This window comes from Chlamydotis macqueenii, chromosome 3 (genome assembly GCF_036417535.1).
Source record: "Chlamydotis macqueenii isolate bChlMac1 chromosome 3, bChlMac1.mat, whole genome shotgun sequence".
In the NCBI taxonomy this organism is placed as follows: Eukaryota; Metazoa; Chordata; class Aves; order Otidiformes; family Otididae; genus Chlamydotis; species Chlamydotis macqueenii.
Window position 1 is genome coordinate 53,288,984 of NC_141558.1, and position 24,745 is coordinate 53,313,728.

At 40.4% G+C, this 24,745-nt stretch overlaps 1 protein-coding gene across 4 annotated transcripts in view; it reads left to right on the forward strand.

Annotated features, from left to right (window-relative positions):
• Positions 1–18,703, forward strand: part of DSE (dermatan sulfate epimerase) — a 36,437-nt gene extending 17,734 nt beyond the window's left edge. For 2 of the 4 annotated variants that reach the window (XM_086745581.1, XM_086745582.1), the window contains 4 exons: positions 8,389–8,642; positions 12,358–12,597; positions 14,097–14,304; positions 15,659–18,703. In XM_086745581.1, the coding sequence (XP_086601707.1) occupies positions 8,389–8,642; positions 12,358–12,597; positions 14,097–14,304; positions 15,659–17,420 (2,464 nt within the window). In that variant the 3' untranslated portion in view covers positions 17,421–18,703. Of the gene's footprint in view, positions 1–8,388; positions 8,643–12,357; positions 12,598–14,096; positions 14,305–15,658 lie in introns of those variants that run through there. The other 2 variants (XM_086745583.1, XM_086745584.1) reach the window with 2 other exon arrangements.
• Positions 18,704–24,745: the final 6,042 nt, after the last annotated feature.

Below are 24,745 nucleotides of genomic sequence, written 5' to 3' on the forward strand. Positions count from 1 at the left end.
ATAGGACTGTTGCTGTTAGTGTCCAGGTAGTGCTCGGTGTTGAACGATAAGAATTACGAAGTTAAAAATACATAAATAATTATTACATTTGTAGATAAATGTATAACTAAAATAAACTTGCATATGCTGAGTTGAAATAAAGTGAGTCTCTGTGCTGACATCACAAATTTAGAACATCTGTATGACTCCCAATAGTCAACCAGCAGTCACATTCAAAGAAAATTTGGGGTTTTATAAGACTGCGGCATGAAGTTAGTGTAAAAGAAGCTTGGGGGAATGCTGAGATAGTCTCCTACAGGGGACAAGAAAAAGAAGAGGAAGGGTAGGAGGATGAATTCAGTATCTGGAATATATGTTGTGTTAGTAAGTGAAATATCAAACCCTCATGCTGTTTTTGTCTTTTTCATATGTATAATTTAAAAATAGAAATTGTGCATGGCTTTGAAATTAAATGGCTAGCTGGATTTTGAAGAGTTTCTCTTATACCTTCTTTTTGAATCGATAGCTTCTCTAGGACATCAATTGGTGTTGAAGTTCTGTGGTAGCTACAGGGAGCTTGCTTTGTGGCATACCTGGTATGAAAATATGCTACAAGAGCTAGAGGCAATCTGTTGAAATAATAACATAACTAAATTTCTGTGTCGGCTTTATATGGCACTGAGAACTACTAAAACAGATTCAGCTCTTTTTTATTAATGTGTCGGCACAGAAGGATCACGACTGATACTAAAAGTGAGCCCAGTTTGAAAAGGGCTCTCTTGTGATCAAAGACAAAAATGAGAAAAGAGGATCTGAAAGAAGCTCAGGTTGGATGAGGCTCTGAGCAACCTGATCTAGTTGGGGATGTCCCTGCTTCTTGCAGGGGGGTTGGACTAGATGGCCTTTGAAGGTCCCTTGCAACCCTAACCATTCTATGATTCTGTGATTCTAAGCTTTAGAAGCAGCACAATTATGATTATAAGAACTATGAGGAAACAAAGAGAAAGAAGATAGAAAGTAGATGAAGGTTTCCAAAGGAGTAAAGTTTTAGTGGCGTCCTCAACACCTACCCTACTTTTATAGTAAGCTCTTAAAACTTCTGAAAACTGTTGTCTACATGTTGCTTTTTTCCCCATATTGATGTGAATGTAGCCCTTTACATTTAACCACTACTTTGTCCATCTTCTTGTGAACTGAGCTGCAATGAACATGAGTGTATCTAAGTGGCTGCTGCTGAAACACAACTGGCAAAAGGATAGGGGCAAACTTGGCATGTTTCACCTTAGACACCGGAAATATAAATCATCAATTTTTCAAGGACATTTTTGTTGTTAGAAATGACTGAGCACTTAGGTTGTGCAGATAATGGGGTTTGTGTTTTGGCAGCCAACCAGAAAAATGCTGAAAGGATGAAAGCTGAGAGATTGTTTTGGATGAAACAGGTTTTTTCAAGGATTTTTCTTTTTTCTCTCCAAAACATAAATTAGAAGATACTGTTCCATTAGTGAAGAAAATATCCCATTGGAGCACAAGAAAATATTTTGTTTTGGAGGCTTTGTAAGAAAAATACTGGAGATTGAGCCTAGCTTGTGTAATAAATGTTGGTGGTCTCATTCCCTTTGGTAGGTATACTCCCTCTTGGTATGTATACTCCCTCTGGCCATGGAAGTATACTTCTCTCCTTTGCCTAATGGGAGGTTTAAAGCTGTATCTCCTTCCCCCAGCAGTAGGTCAGAACAATAGCAAGGGTCTGTGGAGTGCCAGGACGTTGACATTGGCATTGGGAAGACTGTAGAATTACGCAATCAATTTCAGGATGAAGAGGTCATTTGGCCCCATTCATGCAGATTAAATGTCAAGTGTGGGTGCAAATGTGACATGTAAACTCAACCGTGCTGTTAGCTAGCTGCCATGTCTAAGGTGGATTGCATCGAAATGCACTAGAGGGCTGATTTTCACCTGTAAGCCTTTAGAAAAGAGCTGTGACTCATTTCTGTTGCATCCACCTAGTGACACTGAAGAGGTTCAGTACTGAGGAGGCAGAACTGGCGTGCTTCCTTCAGTCGTGAGCATAATCTGCCCCGAACCTCCAGGAGTTATTCTGTAGTAAGCAATTTGTCATGGGAAAGTTTGGAGCATTAAACTTCAGGATGTGGATTACTTGTGTAATATATATGTCAGGATGTACTTAATGGTTCATTGTGCATGCAGTGATGCCATATTACTTACTGACATAGAGGCTAGACATCCAACCTCACACTTCCTGGAAGGGAATTCTGTTTCTCAAGTTAGATAGTGTTAACTTCCTATTTACTTTGATTTGTTTTTAAGAACTGGATACAAAGTGAAGGAAAGGTGATACTGAAAATCCCACAGGCCGTGATCAGGGAACTCACTTAAGCAGGAAAGTTTGATTTAAATCCTGCCTCAAGCTGGGCAGACAGTGTGTTTTCCCTCTTGGCTTGTCTTTCTTAGAGAGATGCTAGTACTTCTGGTTTCAGTAAGGAAGTTGTTATTAGTAAAAAGAAATGAAGGAAAAATACAGAAAATCATTTCTACTGAGAGAAGAGACATTACTAGCATTAGGAATGTTATCAAGAAATTGAGAGGTTGTGGTAATCTAACTGCAGTTTTTCTTATCATTTTTGTTGTTGCTGTTGATACTGATTTTTTCTTGGCATCCAAAATTTTATACAGTTGATATTTAGAGCATGGAGTTGCACTTAGTGAAGGTGGTATGTACATTCTTAGCCTTGGACAATGCAGTGCCTGCGTGATGGTTCTTGAGATCATAAATTGCTGACTGAAGAACTGATTCTTAACCCCTCCTTCAGATTCATTGTTCTTTGTAGAAGGTGGCATATCTAAAACAGATAACCACATTACACCACGCTAAAATTCTCAATACATGTAGGAAAACCATACTACTTATCCATAATACCAACCTTATCCATGATCTCTTTATTTCTCCAGTTTCTTCACAGAGGATTTATATCAAACTCTAAATGTTTAAAATAAAGTAACAAAAATATTTTATATGACACAGATGAAGAGAACTTAAAAGAGCACGCCAGGCTTGTGTTTGTCCTGTGCCGTTCACAGAATTTGTGCAGACAGGAGTTCTTTGTGTGGAATGATGCCTATGGCTTTGGATGTTTATGGATTTTATGATTATTACGCAGCAAACCCATTCAGCACTTTTTGCTCTTTTATAAACCTTATCAAATTTCAAGATAGGCACCTCTTCCAAATACAGGTATAAGCATGTAAGTGTAAAAAATAATATTTTTGGTACCATCTGTAGGAGTGCATTCATGGTTTAGCTATTATCTTAAAGCGTGTTTTAGAATTTTTGAAACAGTTGCCTTTGCTAAAAGTGCTTATGTTTGCAACTAAGTAGTTGCTCTATACTAAAGAAGCCATTATAGATATTTTTATTTGCTTTGGATTTTTTTTTTTTTGTAACATCTGATAACTTTACAAGACCGAAGAGGCAAATGCAGCATTGAGGTAGAGGTTACTTGCTGTCTTCAGATACAGTTAATTGCTGAGCTGAGGTTCATACTATCTGATGTTAAGTTTTACTCCTGAGAGGCTTAGAAAATAGCTGTTTTCCAGTGCAAAGCATTGGCATGTTTTTACCTATCTTTATTTGTACAAATACACAAAACTTTTCTTTAATATTTCAGAGCAGAGTAGTTAATAGATAGCCCTGAAAACTCTTTTTTGACATAATATGTTCAGTGCAGGCCTATGGTACCACGCTTTCCCACGGTTTATCGGCCAGGCTGTTTACCAAATCTGACAGTTGAAAAATGAGTGTAATTTAGATACAAAAAGCATTTAATGCTTGCTACTTAACCATTTTCTTGTGAATCATGTTCCACATAGTTTGGTGTACACTGCTTGGTTCCACTGAAATTCAGTTAATGGAAGTGCGCTGATTTATATCAGCTAAAGATAGCGCTTCGTTTCAAGTGCTTCATTTCAAGAACCGATGGTGACTGTGGTTCTGTATGTTTAGAAATGAGGGGCCGTAAATTGTCATCTTTGCCTCTGTGCGAACGCAGGTAGCATGGGGAATAAACAAGAGGAGTTAGACACATGCGCACGCCTGCAGGGCTGTGATCTTACTGGCATCAGGAGATGTGGTGAGATGGCTCCTGTGACTGGAGTGTTGGAATGAAGGGATGCAGGCTCTTTAGGAAAGACAGGCAGGGGAGATGAGGAGGGGATGTCACCCTCTTATGTCAATGACGAGCTGGAGTACATGGAACTTCACTTGGGAATGGATGACATGATGACTGAGAGTTTATGAGTCAGGATTAAAGGGAGGGCAGGGACAGGTGGCATTATAGTGGGAGTCTGCTACAGGACACCTGACCAGGAAGACCAAGCGGATGAGGCCCTCTATAGACAGATAGCAGCAGCCTCATGGTAACCAGCCCTGGTCCTCCTGGGGGACTTCAGCCACCCCAGTATCTGTTGGAAGGACAACACAGGAGGGCATAAGCAATCCAGAAGGTTCCTGGAATGCATTGATGATACCTTTCTTCTCCAAGTGATGGAGAAGCCAATGGACCTTGTTCTCACAAACAAGGAGGGGCTGGTGGGGAATGTGAAGCTCAAGAGCAGCCTTGGCTGCAGTGACCATGAAATGGTGGAGTTCAAGATCCTTTGGGCAGCAAAGAGGGTGCACAGCAAGCTCACTACCCTGGACTTCAGGAGAGCAGACTTCGGCCTCTTCAGGGATCTGCTTGGTAGAGTAACCATGGGATAAAGCCCTGGAGGGAAGAGGGGCCCAAGAAAATTGGTTAATATTCAAGGGTCACCTCCTCCAATCTCAGGAGCAATGCATCCCAACAAAGACGAAGTCAGGCAAAAAAGCCAGGAGACCTGTGTGGATGAACAAAGACCACCTGGACAAACTCAGACACAAAAAGGAATCCTACAGAGGGTGGAAGCAAGGACAGGTAGCCTGGGAGAAATACAGAGAAATTGTCTGAGTAGCCAGGGATTAGGTTAGGAAGGCTATAGCTCAGATAGAATTAAATCTTGCTAGGGACATGAAGGGCAACATCAGTTCCCTTATCCGCCAACATTGTAACTCTATCATTGAAGGTCACCAAATTGGTCAGGCATGATTTGCCCTTAGTGGAGCCATATTGGCTGTCACCAGTCACCTCCTTATTCTCCATGTGCCTTAGCATAGTTTCCAGGAGGATCTCTTCCATGATCTTGCCAGGCACAGAGGTAAAACTGACTGGCCTGTAGTTCCCCAGGTCTTCCTTGTTTCTCTTTTTAAAAATGGGGTTATGTTTCCCCTTTTCCAGTTGGTGGCAATTTAACCGGACTGCCAACACTTCTCAAATATGATGAATAGTGGCTTAGCAACTTCATCCACCAGTTCCCTCAGGACCCACAGAAGCATCTCATCAGATCCAATGGACTTGTGCACCTTCAGGTTCCTTAGATGATCCTGAACTTGATCTTCTCCTACAGCAGGCAGTTCTTCATTCTCCCAGTCCTTGTCTTTGCCTTCTGCAACTTGGGCAGTGTGGCCAGAGCACTTGCTGGTGAATATGATGAACCACACCATTCACATAGAAATCATGACCATGAGCCTAGGGCACTGCATCTATGGTAAAATGCAACATCTACAAGTGAGGGAAATGACCTTTACTTTTAATTTCAGTACATCTAACACCACTGGAAGAACTCAAAATGAACTTGGAGCATTCATATCTGCATGTAAGTAAAGCCTCTGTAGGCTTTTTGATTAGCTGAATTTACAACAGTTTTAAGTGTTCATCTTTTCTCAGCTTCAATCTCATTTCTGCTGAGTGAAGTTATACATTAATTTTTACTTTTTTTTCAGTGAAATCTCTATCTCACAGATTTTTTAATTAAATACATAATGCATTCAGCATTTACTTAACCTCATCTTATGCCAAGCATTTGACACTGTCCTGCATGACATCCTTCTATCTAAATTGGAGAGTCGTGGGTTTGATGGATGGACCATTCAGTGGATAAGGAAATGGCTGGCTGGCTGCACTCAGAGTGGTGGTTAATGGCTCAATGTCCATGTGGAGACCAGTGACGAGTGGTGTTACTCAGGGGTCAGTATTGGGACCAGTGCTGTTTAACATCTTCGTCAGCGACATGGACAGTGGGATAGAGTGCACCCTCAGCAAGTTTGCTGATAACATCAAGCTGTTTGATGCAGTCAACACACTGGATTTCTGACAGCAGTCATAGTGCCAGGGTTTTCCATATAGCCAGTGTAGAATGCAACTGTCATTTTATGTATATGACTAACAACATCTTAAAAGCTTTTTCAATTGTAATCAAAGATGAGAAAGCAGAAATAGAGATGCAGAGAATGAACTGAGATTGACATATAACCAGTAAATTCAGGTGTTCAATTTTTCTGCCTCAGAAACACAGTATAAATGTATCTGGAGACTGTTGCTTGCACAGTTCATCTGTATTTTCTTACAGTTTATCTGGAAATATGGAAAGAATGAGTGTTTAAGAAAAGCATGTAAATGTTTTGGCTTACAGGTCTGTAATTTTTGGCACATCAATTAAGCAAAAACATAAATAAGAACTTTACTGATAAGTTTGGAGTTTGAACCAGGAAAAAAAAAAAATAGAGAAGTGTACCCAGCATTGACCACAGAGGATGGCATGTGGATGTGGAGAAGATGAGTAGTAAATTTCTAGAACTTCTTTCCTGATGCTTTGACAGCTATTTGTTACCACACTTAACAGCTGTCTGTTTTAATATTGTTCACAACCATTTTCTGTCAATGCCTGTCTATTAACTAAGAAACAAAATTGTGCAAACAAAATAATCCAGTCCAATAAAAACCCTGGCTCAGGAAAAAAAAGATCAAATCCTGTTGCTTAAGTAAATGCTGAATGCATTAATGTATTTAATTAAAAAATCTGTGAGATAGAGATTTCACTGGAAAAAAGTAAAAATGAATGTGTAACTTCACTCAGCAGAAATGAGATTGAAGCTGAGAAAAGATGAACACTTAAAACTGTTGTAAATTCAGCTAATCAAAAAGCCTACAGAGGCTTTACTTACATGCAGATATGAATGCTCCAAGTTCATTTTGAGTTCTTCCAGTGGTGTTAGAAAATTAAAGTACTGAAATTAAAAGTAAAGGTCATTTCCCTCACTTGTAGATGTTGCATTTTACCATAGATGCAGTGCCCCAGGCTGATGGTCATTATTTCTATGTGGTTCATCCATGTATTTGGAATGCAAATAAATACTCCTATAGCAGAATGAGGATTTTTTAAAAATCTTGCTCTTTTGGTATTTTCTCTCATCTATTTATTCATACTATTGCTTATATAAATCAAGATGAAACCATATTTATAGAATCATAGAATAGTTGAAGCTGGAAGGTGTACATCTTCAGAGGCACAACACAATTTCCACTCATTACAGTATGACACTCTCTCATCTCAACAATGTTAAATTAATTTATGTAATAAAAAGCAGATTGCAATGTAAGAGAAAGAAGAGAACAACCATTAAGCAACTGATGATTGTTCAGTTTATCAAGGAGATATATTCCTTCATGGGTTTTTTTTTTGTAGAATTGTGGCCTGAAAGTACTGTCAGTACTGCAAATCTGAAGTCTTTCATATCCAATATGTGCTTCATTTATGATAAATATTTGTTCTGTACTACCTCCACCTCCACTATGAATTTTCTTAGTACAAATTTACCATTTTGCTAAGTTCAACATCATCATTTGATACAAGCAGGTAGTTCCTAGAAAACAAATTTTAAGAGCTATTAGGTATGTTAATTTGAACTGTAGTAATGAAAGTAAATTTCATAATCTCTACTTCTAACATTGAATGCGTATGTGAAATGAAGAAACAGCACTGTGAGTTATTTTATTACACTTGCTTTAAAGACAACTTCAGTTGTCTTCACCATTCAAGAATTCATCAAGATTTGGCTCCCTTGGGGAAAAAAAATTATTGTTACAGATTTTTGGAGGAGTATAAACTATGGGATATTTACTTTCTCACAAAAACACTGTGAATCTTGCTTCAGATAAATACATTCCCTTTCTGTACAATCAATATTCTGCAGATATGTTTCTCCTAGCAAAACCCAGAATATTGCAAGCACTCTTTTAATATTTAACAACTTAATCTTTCTAATAAAATTAATGAACTTTGAAGGTTAACGTTGTCCATACTTAGGAAAGAAAAACTGGTCTCAGAGATTTGGTAAGTAGTTTACTACTGTGTTAAAATTCAACATGAATTGCCTAACTTCAGGGACATTAAGTCATACACACCTCACAGGACAGTAATGGAGAAAAATAAGTAGGCGTAACTTAACTAATTTCCATCTTTCTTTATTGACAGGCTAGTGAAGGATGCCCCGTGGGATGAAGTCCCTCTCGCTCACTCCTTAGTCGGTTTTGCCACTGCTTATGACTTCCTGTACAGCTATCTTAGCAAGACTCAACAGGAGAGATTTCTTGAGGTCATTGCCAATGCCTCAGGATATATGTACGAAACATCATACAGACGTGGATGGGGCTTCCAGTACCTGCACAACCACCAGCCTACCAACTGTGTGGCCCTGCTGGCTGGAAGCCTGGTTCTGATGAATCAAGGTATGTTTTTCTGAAGTGTATCAACTCAGTCAGACATTTATGCAGCAAAGTTCAGGAACTGATACAAATGCTTCTGAGACTACAGCAGTATTGAGTTTGCTCTTTTGCTGCTGAGAAAAATGTAATTTACTGAATAGAACAAAAGTCTATGGGCAGATGTACAAGGTATAATATATATGCATGTATATCTATGTATATAAATTCAGTCATCTTACTGATTCTGTAATTTTTACCTCACTGTAAGAATTAAAAATCCCCTTGTGTGTAGTCTGTCCCATCCAGATTTACAGACAGGGCCTTTCAGGGTAGATTATCAGTAAAGAGTGATGCTCTTGGTATCCTTTGAGAAGGTTAGCAGTGAGAAACACCCCACACCCTGAGCTAGGAGCTACACAGGGCAACCTGGAATTTGGTCCAAGACTTCTGTCCTGTCTCCCTGAGACAGCTGCAAAAGTATAACTTCATCTACCTAAAGGCCACAGCTCAGGACCTTTCTTTCCAGCATCCTTTTTTACGGAGATGAGCAGGGCTTTACTTTTTTCCCTTTGAACTATGCCCTTGCACCCCATAACCTTCATGCAAGAGGTATCTGTGCCAGTCCTTTGCCTCGGAGACTTAAACCTGTCCTTCCCAGTTCCCAGAAGAATAACCTCACCAGTTGCTTTTGCCAGCTCTGCCTGGGGGCTATCCCTCTCCTCCAGTTAAAGTCGTACACAATGTAAACGAGAATGCAAGTCACAGAGTCAGAAGGAGAGAGCAGATAAGAAGTCCTGACTTTAAACCCCAGTGGTGCTTCAGCTGAGAGGTGGAAGTCATGGAGCCAGCGCCTGCTTTTATAAGAATGTGTCAGTATTTTATCAAGAGATTACTTAATATGTACTAGAAGTCTTTTGAAAACAGGATGTCCAATGGAATGACTTACTTGCTACAAGTCAAGGACAGTCTAGTTTCTGGATGCTGATGGTGTTGCCAAGCTGTTCAGCCCTGCTAAGCAAAGGCACATCTGCACATAGCTGGAGCTTCCAGATGCCCAAAGAAGTGTGACAAAAAACTGTGTTTTGAAGGAGTAATCTTTTTGTTAAGTGTTTGTCACAACAAGCGCATTCACTCATGTGCATATGCTGAAAAGCAGAAAAAGCATGTGTGGAAGTTATTCCCTTTCCTCCGATCTTGCCTTCCGCAAATGGAAGACTCAGATCATGTTTATTCAGTGGGCTTTGCTAAATTCCTTATAATTCCATCCTTACCTGAGCCTCCATTGCAGAAAGCTGGCAGTTTGCAAGATGACCCTGCTTTTCATTAGAGGATAGACCATAAATAGGCTTTGTGCCAAACAATGGTAACATCAAAATAAAGTTGGGCAGTATTTGTTTTACCAAAGGTTGGTGGGGTTTGTTTTGTTTTGTTTTTTTTTTAAAAAAGAGCAAATTCAGCAGCACTTGAGCAGTTTGAAAATACTGGTGATATTTCCAATGAAAATAGGTCAAAACAGACTGTATATTTCTAAATGAAAATTCAGTTGTTTTCAATATAGAGCAACTTTATTTTTTTTTGTAATGGAAATTTAAATTAAGTTTTTCTGTTGGTCTAAAATAAAAAAATTTTTTTTTTTTTAAATTCTCATTCCAAGATGAAAGAATTTTTCAGAAGGAGAACGAAAAAAGGGAGAGAGCAAGGGAGTGAACATATTGTTCTCCCTGAATCAGATGCATTGCAAGTGCAAATAGTGTATTCCAGTGTAGACCTTTCTCCCAAAAGGTTTAAATTCCAACTAACAGTTTTAAACACAATTTAGCTATTGAAGCATGCAGAGACTAAATAGCCAGCTTAAACACATGTAAACATTGGCACAGGACTGAAAAATGAAACTAATTGAAATGCATTCTAGGCACACGCGTGCATTGACATCTTTGTAGTTAAACAGTCAGATATTCAACAAAGAAACTTGAATAAGGCCTAACTTGATATAGATACAGTTAATTTTAGGTGAGATCTGTTCTGGTTTGTGTGTGTAGCCTGACATTGTTGAATCTCTTACTGTTTTTCATTCTAATGTATTATTATTCCTTTAATATACTGCAACTACAGGGTTATAGCGTAGATATACACTAAGTAAATAGAACATATGTGCATTACAATGGTAAATATCATGGAAACCGTGGAAAATACCATTCTTGCTGGTGCAGTAGTCCAAAGCTAGCTATTGTGGCTGTTATGTCACAAGGGAAAACAAAGGTGGAAGTGTTTGGGATTGTATTTGGACAGAATGCTGTGGTGCCAACTCCATCAGAGTAAGGAAGTAATGTCAGGATAGCTGTGAGTAAATTAAGTGGAAGTAAGTAGTGCCACCTGCTCCTATTGCTCAGGCCTTTCCCATCGTATTTTATCTCTTCAGCCAGCTGATAAAAATACCATGTTAGATTCAGGGTATCTGCTTAACTTAGACATTGCAGGTTTTTTTCATCTCTATTTACTGAGCAGGATTTGGCAGCCTTGACTAGCAGGATGTTGGAATTGCTTATCACTCTGCTGAGCGTAAATACAGTAATTGTGGCAATGAAATGAGACAGTCTTAGTAGCAGGTCTGAATGTAGCTCATACTCCCTTAGCCTGGCACGTGCCCTTCATTCAGCAGGCACCGCTTCACCACGTAATGGAGTGTAATCTATGCTAGCTGAGCTCTGCTATAGGGTGGAAATCAGTCTGGTTAAATCTGTGTCCAGATACTTTGAGTTGGGTAGGCACTATGTTGCCATATGGAAGCGCATGGCAGTTGGTCTCTCTTTAGTCCTAGCTCTCTTGCCAGTGAATCCAAAAGAAAATCCAAGAGAAGGCATATAGCCTTTCCTCTGGGGGGATCCATGTAATTCATAAATGTACTGCTGGGTCTTTTGTGCTGGTGCTTGTTCCTTGGTGAAGGCAAACAAGTCCTGAGAAGGTCTTCTCAGCTCTTGATTTGTGTAGAGCGGACCAGAATAGTAAGATCTCTGAAAGTCTTTTCTTTAGAAGAAATATAACTGTTTAGGTCTTGTATATGTGGAGGCTGAAACTTAACCCAGTTGGAAGATAAATTTTGGTCTAGAACTGAGGAATCTGCATTTGGAATTAACCATGCAAAACTTTTCCAAAATAACTTATATTTGGATAACCCTTTAGGTTGTAAAAGGAAATGAAAATGTAAGTAGAATGGAACATATATTAAAATAGAGCATGTGTTGGTAGAATATCAGTTAACTGCAGCTGAAATGTGAACTTCTTTGTATTTTTAAGCTCTGAGGATCTCCTTACCATGCTGGTGATCATGCTGGTACAGAATGATTAGAATATTTGCATTATTGGAGCCCTCTAGTGGGGGCCAAAAGTCTGTTTTCATACGGCTTTAATTTGAAATAAAATAAGTAGTCTTGACATGGCTCTTCCTTTTTTGCATGCCCTGAATGCATTAAGGAAATTTTCCTTTTAAGATGGAAAGCATAATCCCACATTATTAGCAAAAGGTGTTTGAAAGATTTTCCCTGCTCGTGTGACCTTGCTTTGCTGTGTTTAAATACACTGTTTTATTTTTCGCCCTAGAACTGTGAGGATGCTGTAGTAGTATTTTAGAACTCTGGATTGCAGGTTCCCTGCTGTAAGGGATCCCACTGTGGGAGTACAGATGACGTAATCTATGATCTATGATGTTGTAATTAGATTTTCCAACATCTTATTCTTTCAGGCTACCTTCAGGAAGCTTACTTGTGGACCAAGCAAGTGCTGGCAATCATGGAGAAGTCAGTAGTCCTGCTGCAGGAGGTCACAGATGGCTCCCTCTACGAAGGGGTGGCCTATGGCAGCTACACGACCAGATCGCTGTTTCAGTATATGTTTCTTGTCCAAAGGCACTTTGGTATCAATCACTTCAGCCACCCCTGGCTCAAGCAGCACTTTGCATTTATGTACCGGACTGTCCTGCCAGGTAGGTCTTTTGGGTAAATGAAGATGAATCTTCTAATTCTTGAAGCAGCAGTAAATTTCATACTTGAATTAGGCCATTTTTAAATAACATTGTAGTTGGATTTTTTTAAATAACCTTTTCCTTGGGTTTTACTTTCATCATCCATCAAAACAGTGACATTCATGTTTATCACTGCTTATTAAAGGTCATTGTTAGTTAAACTCTGGCTTTTAAAACCAGTCAAAAGATAGAAATATAATCTGGGAGAAAAAGCAATGCTTCAGAATTTGATTTCTGGTTTTCAAAGTTTGAAACAGTTTCTGGGGTTTCTGTTTGAAAAAGAATATTCTTGGAGATTCTTACTGTTTTTTTTTTCCTGTGCCAAAAATCATCGCACTAAAAGATTAGCTGAAAGGAATAGCAAATGATGAAGCCAGAGTAAAAGTATCAGTAAAGTGCAGGAAAGTTTTACATAATCACCCGTTTTCCACAAAACAGTGAAATAGGTTTTTATACCATTTCTATTAAAATATTTTTCTTACGGAAAATGTCATAGACTCAAATGATAAGTTTCTCTGTGCAGTCCAGGAGTACATGAACCTTTTTCTTTTATCAATGTGAGAATTAAACAGAAATATCTGACAATATTGGTCAATTTTGCTGACTTTTTAATATTTCTGTTCTCTTGCTGGATCTCTCCACTGTCTTGCAGTGTGTTTTAGCATCTCTGATTTGAAGTCCTAGTTGTGACTGAAAGATAGAGTTGTAAAACTATGAAACCAGTTACAAGTTAATAAATATTGCCAACCCCTTCTGTCTTTCAGAAGAGATTTAGTTTCAGACAGCCTTACAAGTTCTTGATGATGGTTTTTTGTTGCTTATTTGTTGGACGACTCGTTAGGAACTTATATTGTTCAAATTCCTGGTTAAAAACACAGTGATAACTTTATTTGCTATAAGAATCACAGATCTAGACACATATGTAAGGGTAGCTGAGCACAGCTTTGGCATGCCAGCACAGGCACGTCAGGAATTGCACTGACTCCATGTGGTATATCAGGCATCTACTGGGGAGAGGGTCCTAAGAGCAAAGTGAACTTATGTTAGCTGTTTCGGGGTGAAGCTGATTGTTTTTACTTGGGGGCACCTCTGTTTTCTTGCTTTGGAGAGTTTGGATTGACATAGGAAACGTGAAAGTTGTAAAGAGAAAGTTACTTTGACATATTTGAGCAAGGAGAGGAAGTGGATGGGACATTGCTGCTTACATTTCCTGTAGTACTTTGACTGCCTGTAACCCAAAGCCGAAGAAGAAAGGCGAGTATTCAAGTTAGCTACAAGCAGAAGGAAACAGCTCCTGTGTACCCTGTTTATGGCTCATTTACAAGTAGGTCTATAAACATCTGAAAAGGCTGTTTCTGTTTGTGTCTCTTTGTACTGCTTGGCTTCACAGTCAAGCTCTACAAATGTATCTTTGTGTGTTTATTTGTTCTTTCTTACATTCCTTTTCACTTTTTCCCAAGGGTTTCAGAGAACTGTGGCCATCGCAGATTCCAACTATAACTGGTTCTATGGGCCGGAGAGCCAGCTGGTGTTTCTTGACAAGTTTGTCATGCGCAACGGCAGCGGGAACTGGTTGGCAGAGCAGATCAGAAGGAACCGAGTGGTGGAGGGCCCAGGGACACCATCCAAAGGGCAGAGGTGGTGCACTCTCCACACTGAATTTCTCTGGTATGAAAGGGAATGAGTGGGCTCAAAAGGAACCTGACAGCTGTTTGCTATTAGTGATAATTCATTATCTTTAGGTTTGTATTGTAGAAGCAGAGACCAGGCTGGCCATGTGCGACCCAGAGACTATTAGGCTGAGAAGAACTTCTTCACTTGGCATAAATGCACAATATGTGTTGCTACACAGAACATCTTGGTCTTGTCCTACATCTGCTTTTGTGTTTTCTTTCCATTGTCTATTGCTTTTATAGAATACAAGCCGCTCCAAAAGGAGTGAAAATTTGCCTGCATATATTCTTTGGTTTATTTGGTCTATTCTAATGGGTTTTAATCCTGTTGTGTTCTTTAATTAGTTGGCTAAAGCATAGTTTTCTTCCAAAAGCTATAAGTAATAATATAAGCTTTATTTTAAAAGCTACAGTAATGTAAATGGTATGGCTATTATTAGTTGCTTGTGCACACTAATTTGCAAGTTGTGGTTACAAAAAATAACATCATAGATGACTAGAGCCATATTTTCAATGTAATTTAGAGCTCCGCTAGCTTATATGTTCATCTTCTAAAGGTAAGAAATTAAAAGATCCAAGAGGCTTTAGATATACATATAAATTCCCTCAGTCTGTGGAGAGAATAAGTACATTTTTGAGGAATCAATGTAGCTCTATTTTTCTCTCTTACCAAACAAATATTACTCAATATATATTGTTTTGTATTTATGATATGCACATTAGAATGCATGTTTATTAGGCTCCAAGCACATTTCGTCTTCAACCTAGTTAGAGAAGGAAACTAAACATACACTAATTGATATAAATAATTAAGATTTATCTTTTAAAATGCCTTCACTTTAATTTTTAGTTTATTCCTAATTCTATTTGGAGACTACGGACTTCCTATAATAGTTTTGGGAGAACATGCTCTGTTTGCTTGTCTTGGTTAAGTAGTCAGTAAATAGGTGAAAATGTTGATGTCTAGTGCAAAAGAGACAGTGTTTACAGCCTGGTCCTAATGTGGCTTTTAAAAATATTTGTATTGCAGTCAGTAGCTTTATGATACAAGACAAAACGAGGCTAATTTGAAATTAGTGGTACTCTTATTTTTGGGCTGCAGAAGGATTGCTTGCTTTAAATGTGGAGCAGGTGCTTTCAGCTGTTATTCTGTAAAAAGCACACAACAGATTTGTGTAGAGATTAGTATAACAAATGTCATTACAACTATATGATTATTTCACCCAAGAAGGATACATTATTTATATTGCTAGGTTGCTCCTTAATGTAAATATTGAATTGGTCCTAATAATGGAATCAGTCAAACGATTTAAAAATCCCTTTTCCTGTCTTTCCTGTCTTTTTGGCAGGTATGATGCAAGTTTGCGCTCCGTACCTCCGCTGGACTATGGGGTTCCTAAGCTGCATTATTTTGAGGACTGGGGAGTGGTAACTTATGGAAGTGCTTTGCCAGCTGAAATCAACAGGCCTTTCCTTTCTTTCAAGTCAGGAAAGCTGGGAGGACGTGCAATATATGATATTGTTCATAAGAACAAGTACAAAGAGTGGATCAAGGGGTGGAGGAACTTTAATGCTGGCCATGAACACCCGGACCAGAACTCCTTTACTTTTGCTCCCAACGGTGTACCTTTTATAACAGAAGCTCTGTATGGGCCAAAATATACTTTTTTTAATAATGTGTTGATGTTTTCCCCTGCCGTGTCCAAGAGCTGCTTCTCCCCATGGGAAGGGCAGATTACAGAAGACTGTTCCTCAAAGTGGCTTAAATATAAACATGACTTGGCTGGTGATTGTCAGGGTCGAGTGGTTGCTGCCATGGAGAGAAACGGGGTGGTTTTTATCAGGGGAGAAGGAGTAGGTGCATACAATCCTAAACTGAAGCTGAGAAAATTGCAAAGAAACCTCATACTTCTCCATCCCCAGCTTCTCTTGCTAGTCGACCAAATCCATCTAGAAGATGACAGCCTGCTGGAGGCAGCGACCAGTTTCTTCCACAATGTGGATGTGCCTTTTGAAGAAACAGTTGTTGATGATGTCCACGGGGCCTTTATTAGGCACCGTGATGGGATATATAAGATGTACTGGATGGATGACACTGGCCACAGCGAGAAAGCTACTATTGCCTCAAGGCTGTATCCACGGGGCTACCCATACAATGGAACAAACTATGTGAATGTAACGACCCTCTTGCGACACCCCGTCACGAGGGCCATTTACCTTTTCATTGGGCCTTCCGTCGACGTGCAGAGCTTCACCGTCCGTGGAGATTCTCCGCAGCTGGATGTTTTCGTTACCACCAATGAGCATGCCTACGCGGTGTACCTGTGGCCCGTTGAGGATGGCTCCCGCTCAGCCTTTGCACAGGTTATTGCAGACCGCCAGAAAATTGTCTTTGACCGAGCATCTGCCATTAGGAGCTCCTCAGTGCCAGAAGTGAAGGACTACGTAGGGATCGTGGAGAGGAACCTGCAGCATTTTAAGCCTGTTTTCCAGCAGCTTGAGAAGCAGATCTTGTCTCGTGTACGCAACACTGCTAGCTTTAGGAAGACTGCTGAGCGCCTGCTGAGGTTTTCAGATAAGAGACAGACAGAGGAGGCCATTGACAGGATATTTGCAATCTCACAGAGGCAGCAGCAGCAGCACGGCAGAGCAAAGAAAAACAGAAAGGTAGCCAAAGGCTATAAATTTGTTGATGCCGTTCCTGACATTTTTGCACAAATTGAGGTAAATGAAAGAAAAGTGCGACAAAAGGCACAGACTCAAGCACAAAAAGAGTTGCCTGTAGATGAAGATGAGGAAATGAAAGATCTTCTGGATTTTGCAGATATCACTTATGTGAAGCACAAAACTGGGGTGTCAATCAAAGGCCGATCAGGGCTGGCACAGATGGTGACGACTGCTCGAAGTAGTGCCCCATCAATATCAGCTTCTTATACCCGCCTCTTTCTGATTCTCAACATTGCTATTTTTTTTGTCATGTTAGCAATGCAGCTCACTTATTTTCAGAAGGCCAAGAGACTGCATGGCCAAAGATGTCTGTATGCAATACTTTTAGTAGACAGCTGTATATTATTGTGGCTGTATTCTTCCTGTTCTCAGTCACAATGTTAGCAGAAGACCTCTACTAGTCGACCAGTTTATGGTCATATACGTCTATGCAAAAGCGTTAACCCTAATAGGGCCAAAGTTTATCTTCTTTTTTTCTGAAACATTCCAAAAACAGCTGGGGAAAGATTGGTTTCAGACCAGAAGGGATGGAAGAATAGGGCAAGTGATGAATATCTCAGAAAACTAAGTACTTAATAAGTACTCCTCCTTTATGTTTTGAGTTGGGCCTCACATCTGAGGGAATGTTATGCTTTGTTCATCAGAGTTCAGTAATGTAAAGTTGTAATTAATTTTTTTTTTTTGTTAAAAGCACCCTATTAATAGATTCGTTTCTAAGGGCTTTCTTTTTTATACAGAATTGGGTTTGCATTCAGTGATTTTTCATTTCAGGCTGCTATGGATGTATCTGGACATTCTCTTAAGGAAAGGACAAGTATGCAAGGCAGATGTTAGCGCTAGACTTTGTTTCTCTCTGCCAAACCAAAGAATGCTTCAATACGGGACATTCCTGTATAATCATTGCAGACCCTTACATCATGTCATCTCTTCCATGCTTTACAGTCTGGCACGGTGGGAAATGTCAGCCATGTCAGTACTTGCCAAGTGAGAGGCACAGTGCTTTGTAGGCAGAGGCAGTAGGCAAATATGGGGCTAACTCAAAGTATAAAGGAACACAATTCTCAGGAAAAAAAAAAAAACACAAACCTTTATCTTTCAGTTAAGTGTAGACTGTAGAAGGATGAATGTTGTAGGGTCTGTGCTCAATTTTACAAGGCAGGGTTTCACAAAAGTTTTCTGTCACTTGCAGCACATCTTAGTAGGGAAATAATGTCCTAGATCACTGCCCTTCCATATGCAATTGTAAAAATACAAACAAAAAAAACCAAAGCAATCCTGTGGTAACCTCAGCATTGCCAGTATGGAAAAAGAGGTATTTAGGAAGTATTTAATGTTGTTTTTTTTTTTCTGTTCACATGGCTAGAAACAGAGGACAGTTAAAATTGTGTGAACAGCCTGCTCTCTATAAAGCACCAGCAAGGGTTCTGCAAGCTCTTGGTGGCCCCAGGTCAATTATTTGGGGATTAGTGGTAAATGGAATCATGTGGCTTATGACAAAAATAAGTTTGACATCTGCACATATATCCCCTTCTGTTCATTAAACTGATTTCAAAAAATCATAGCTATTTGAGAGAATGGCAGCTCTATGGAATTGGGGCATATCTGTATGTCTTTACAGAAAAACAATTCTTCCAGTACATTTGTTAAATAAAAACATTATAATTGTCTCTGTGGAAAAGTTGTTTTTCTTTGATTAAAGTATTTTTCCCAATAATTACAGTAATGATGTTCATCAGCACTTTGTTCAAACCACAGACCTTTGTTTCCTCTTCCTTACACCCGTTTAAGTATCTGTTATCTGCATGGCTGCTGTTAAGCCTTCTGCGACTCTGTGTGTTGAAATATGATGAGCTTTCCTTGTCTAAACATCTTCAGTGAATAGATCAGAATATTTTTCACTTAGTTTCCAGCTACTGAGCCAGTTCTGAGCACTATATTCACATACATAAGTCCTAATGCAGTCTCCAGTGCTTGGATTTATCCAGTGAAATTTGGTACATTTAGTCTGAGCAGAGATTTAGGACCCCAGTTCACTTCTGATCCATGCATAGTGGAGAAACAGAGCCTTCAGATAGCTACTTGGTCCACCTAAGACCTTGAAACACCTTCAAGACATACCTTTCCCTTTTCCCTAACTGCAAAAGGCACGTAGGGTGGTTAATAACCTATTTCAAATGACCCACTTAATTGCTTAAGGTGAAGGGAGCTGAGCCTGGAGAGTGTCGCCCAGTATAGCTCCATGTTTGTAGTGGTGCCTGCAGAAAGTATGACTAGATTGTGACAGGCTGCGTATCACTGGAAATCTCCTTATTTCTGGCTTTGCACTATGATGACATGAAGATACGCAGAAATAGTTGTTGGGTTATGTTCAGTTTCGAAGACACTGTTGGTTAGTTTTTCAATATTAAGTGATACTATTGGCCATGAAACACTGAAAAATCAAGATGCAGGTACTGTTGCAGTGTAGTATAGCCTGGCACATCCCTCCACTGGGAGATGGTGCCATAAAATTGTGTCAGGGTAATTCAGGGAGTCATTATGCTTTATAAGCAAATAACCTGTGCTTGTGTCTCCATGTCCTTGCAGGCATAAGAACCTTCAGGAAAATAAAGAGCTGTGGTAGCTTTTAGCCTTTGAAGGTCCCTTCCAACCCTAACCATTCTATGATTCTATCAGGCTAATGTCAACAGTGGACTTCATACAAATATTTCACATCTTTGCACGTTTACCATGTGTCAATTTGCTATTGCCTTGAACACTCAGCTATAGAAAGCCAACCAATAGTCTAGAAGGCTTTTGAGAAATACTTGCATTTCTTGGTCTGCTTTGTGGCGTGGCATCTGAATTCTAGCATGGGATTTGTGTAGCTGTCAAAGGAAATGGCAGAATTACAGAGATTAGAAAGTAAGGTACAGTCGTGCATATTAGCTCTCATTTACACCACCCTTCTCTGCACCGTTCTAGCAACGCAAAGGGAAGAGGTGGTTGCAAGAGCTGCCCATGCTTACAGCCAGGTCTTAAATCAGCTTTTAAAGCAGCCCAGCATTCAAATGAATAGTGTACATGCGATGATGGAGTGAAGGGAAATGAAATTGAGTCTGTCCTGAATGGGAGACCAGACCCATTTCAGCATAAAGTGGGAATCCAAAGGTTTTCTAGCCTGTGCTTTGTTTGCATCGGATACCTTTCTGCTAAAGATTTGTGAGTAACCTGTGAGTTACTGTTATTACTGGCCACTCTGAACTCCATTTACACAAAAGTAACTTTGATTTGGATAGGGCAAATAAAGTTTGATGAAGCTGTGATTGTGCTGAGTATATTTTGGACACAAAAAGAGTATTCTGTACTCTTTTCCAGGCGTGACCCCTTAAAAAGTCCCTGCCCAATTGTTGTGTAAGTTTTCTTTCCATTCTTTGCTTCCATTCTTCTTGTCCCTCTCATTCCTTATGAAAGATCATAATTCTTCGATGGAATTTGGAGTAAATGGAAGAACAGATGGTTTGGTGCCATCAGCAACCAGCAACTCATGCTGTTGGTTGGAAGTATCTGTGTCACAATGAAGAAAGAGTTCGAGCCTCAGATGGCAGCATACACTGAAAATTCTGAGCTGCCCTCGCTTTACTAGGAAGTGTGAGGAATAGCGGGTAAATGAGATCAGTCCAAATAGACCTTCTGGTTGGTGGGAGGGCTGGAGAAGGTTGGTGATCCTCAATGCTTGCTGACAAACAGAGGATGCTGTCCTCACCTTTTGTCTGAAATGCAGGAGAGACGCAGTCTCAGTGAGCTCTCTGTCCATGGCAGAGGCACTTAGCAGTAGTTTCATCTGGAGTTGGTATACTGAACAGCTTTTGAAATGTCACTGTATGGTACCCAGTAGTGAATTATCTTTCACTTCGTATTTTAAATTGAATCACAACACTGAAGTGTTTCTGGCACATGCTTCTGCTCCCATTCTTATTCTGCCTCTTTTTGGTTTCTAAAAATGTTAATTTTCTGCATCTCTGGATGCAGGAAAAGATGGCTATCCTACAACTGGATGTATGTGGATGTGTTTCTGTATTCGTCTGAGACCCTGCTGGCTTCACTCAATTTGTCTTCAATAGCTGATGTTCAGTCATGCATGCTTCATTTCAGGGCTGCAGTCTAAATTAGTCTAAAGTGAGTTCAGTGTATTCTGAACAAAGTGAATGGGAATTCAGCCCACAGGTAGTGGTGTGTATGTTTGAGAGTCAAATCTGGTTCTTAGATTTTTTTAATTATCTTTTTCAGTCCAGCTAAAAATTGGCTATGGCTGTTATGTGCATCATTGTGACTCAAGGAAGCAAAGGGAATGGAGTGCATTACCTCATTTATTGAAACTTGTAAGATCAAAGCTTATTCTGAAGAATTATGTGTCTGAAATACATCAGATTCTTCTGCTGGCCTATGTATTTTCCACTGATGAAAAGTTTCTTCTTAGTGTTTGAAAGGATATAGTGTTTGGAAAATAGCTCTATTTCTGCGCCAGGATATTACATTCACATTTATTTGGTCTGCAGAAGCCTTAGTTGGGATCAAACATACCTTTGTCTTACTTGCGTCCCTTTGCTCTGGCTACTCTGTTAAAATTCAGTAGGGTAACTTCAAGTTGGTAAGTCTGATTCAGCTAATAAAGCCATGATGTTATTTTATGTCCTTTCTTGGCTGTTGAGTCCAGGAGCACTCTGCAGCAGAAGGCCTACACAATCCTCTGCTAGATATGTCCATACTGTCATCAGTACACAGACTGTTTTCTAAACACGTTTAACCTGAAACAAATAATGTCAAAGCACTTCAAAGAAAGAGCCCAGAACCCTTTCAATGAAGGAGATAGCTGTTGTCTATTTGAGGCAGACAGGAGAATGGGACCCATCTACACATGCATTCTAAAAAATACTCTGAACAGCACTGGGTCTTCCTCAAAGTTGGCACCAGTTTTTCTCCTGATAATAACTAACACAGATGGGTGACTAATTTAAATTTGTACTTGCCTTGGTTGCCGCTCTATGTTGCATAGTGGCTGCAGCCACTTGAGTAAACAGGGAAACTAACAATTTCGTGAGAATTTAGATTTCATCTCTAGTTTTCAATGAAACTGAACATGACTGCAGTGGCCATGTGTGTCAGTTCTGTTTAGGGAGGAGAGGCTTCAGTAGCAGGAAGCTGCTAGAAGTTTCCCCATTGTCCAGTGGCCTCATCTGGGCCTAGGGTGGACCTGCTGCTGGCCAGGGCCAAGCCAATTGGTGGCAGAATGCTCCCTCATAATGTCTCTGTGATAACGTATTTAAGAAGGGGAAAAATAATAAAAATAGATCATGTGAAGAAGCAGACGCAGGAGCCAGAGGGGGAGGCGTGAGTCTTATGGGCCTTGCAGCCCTCACCCTCTGGCCTCCCACTGGGCAGCCATCTGGGCCCAACTTGGCCTGGCCCAGCTGCAAGAAGTGGAGATGAGATGTGAAGAGATCCTGAGAGGCATCTGCCTGCCAGTTGTGAAGAATTTCTCGTGAGAGGAGGAGGGGGAGGTGTAATGTTGCTCCTGGCAGAGATTCCTCTGCAGCCCGTGGTGCAGCCCATGGTGGAGCAGGTTGTCCCCCTACAGCCCATGGAGGTCCACAGAGGAGCCGAGATCCACCTGCAGCCCGTGGAGGACCCCACGCTGGAGCAGCCATTCTGGAGGGACTGCACCCAGTGGAAAAACGACCCACACCGGAGCAGTTTCATGAAGGACTGTAGCCCATGGGAGGGACCCCACACTGGACCAGGGGAGGAATGTGAGGAGTTCTTCCCCTGAGGAGGAAGGAGCAGCATAAAGTAACATGTGATGAACTGGCCGTAACCCCCATTCCCTCTTCCCACCTGTGCCTCTCAGGAGGGGGAAGGTGGTGGAGATAACTGAAATTAAGTTAAGCCAGGGAAGAGGGAGGGGTGGGGGGAAGTTACTTTGTTCTCTTCTTCATTATCCTGCTTTGGTTTTAATAATAAATAGTTTTCCCCAAGTTGAGTCTGTTTTGCCCGTAACAGTAACTTTAAGGATCTCTCCCTGTCCTTATCTCAAACCTCAAGCCGTTTTTCTTATATTATCTCTCCCTATTCCCTCGGAGGGTAGGGGGAGTGAGAGAGAGACTGCGTAGTTTGGTTCCAGAGCTGGGCTAAGCTACAACACCATGAGGTGCTAAGGAGCACATGAATCCATAATATACAAGGCCATATCCTCTGCTTCAATTTGTATGAATAAAAATAGCAAGAGAACAATGTAAATCATGCATTGTGGTAGTGATTTTCTTGTGGTAATGGAATTATGCAGTTAAATCCCACAGATTTGTTCTCAGCCAAATTCCAAACAGCAGAAAAAGCAGGAGGAAAGATGCTGCTGGTGTGCCTTTGTATGTCCATGCTCTCCACAAGACTGTCTGCAATAATACCAGAGTTACTGTGGGACTCCTCATTATAATAAAAGACAAATGGTGGGATCCTAATAGTCCCCTGGACCTCAGTGCTGCTGTGAAAGCTGTGTTCCTCTCATCTGTTTTCAGGTGAGATTTAGGCTGTAGCTGTAAGGTGAGCTGGGACTTCAGAGCTCTTCAGAGCCATCTAACTTGGGTCTGCCCCATGGACAGCCCTATCCGTCTGGGCTGCAGATATTCACCAGTTACAGAAAGGAAAAGCACTGTGGGGTTCCCACGGAAAGATAGCCATGAGGAATGGGCTGTGACTGCCATTGGTCTGCCTGGTAGCCTGCTCTGTGTATGAGAGACACTTTGGGAAGACATCAGTCTGTCAGGGTCTCTGTGACTTGTCATGGTGGTGACAGCCCACTCCCAGGTTCCCTCTTTTCTAAGAACCTCTGACACGTGAGCAGGCAGCAGCATACTAATGTTCACACACACAGCATACACGCAGAAAGGTTGGCATGAGTTGTATCACGTTCAGTGATTTTACTGGACTGGGTCCAGTTCATATATCTTCTGTGACATACGTAGTATATCCCACTGCAACAGTAAAGTTGAGCATTGCCACCTAAGCAAGGAGTGCTTGCCTTTTCCTCATACATAAGCCTGCTGTGCACAATGAGCTGCGACTCCGGCGTATGCCTCTATGAGGAAAGAAGTTCCCAATCTTACTACACCATTTGCCATTTTATCCCAGTGTATCTAGCCATTCCTTCAGTTAAATGCATGTGTAGCATTAACCCCAGATGCTATCTTTCCTTCCTGGTTCCTCAGGCTGATAAAATAAAACAGCATTCGTAGCATTTATGATGATTTTCCAGAAATTTAGGGACTCAGAGAATAATTTGAAATGTGGTGTTGTGTAAGATATTTAGCATGATATTGCGGCCTTTCCCCGCTTTGACTTGTGCCCAGAACCACCAGTGATTTTACTGGTTTCATTCCTAACTGACCCTGGGACAATCAAGAAGAAGGCTGTTCCCACTCCAGCCCCCAGGGCTGTGCTACCATGAACAATAATCCATAGCAAAAGTATATATGAATTCATGATTTTTCCCAAAACAGTAACACAGATTTTTTACCAGTAAGCACTTTCACTCCTAACAGTACACATTCAGTCTAGCTACGTACCTACCACCAGTTGGAAAGCAATCTTCAAGGAGGTGGAATGATTCTAAAATTGTGAGTATAAAATCCCTGGTTTTCTACTTTGTCTCCTTTAAGGCTGTAACACCTAGGAAG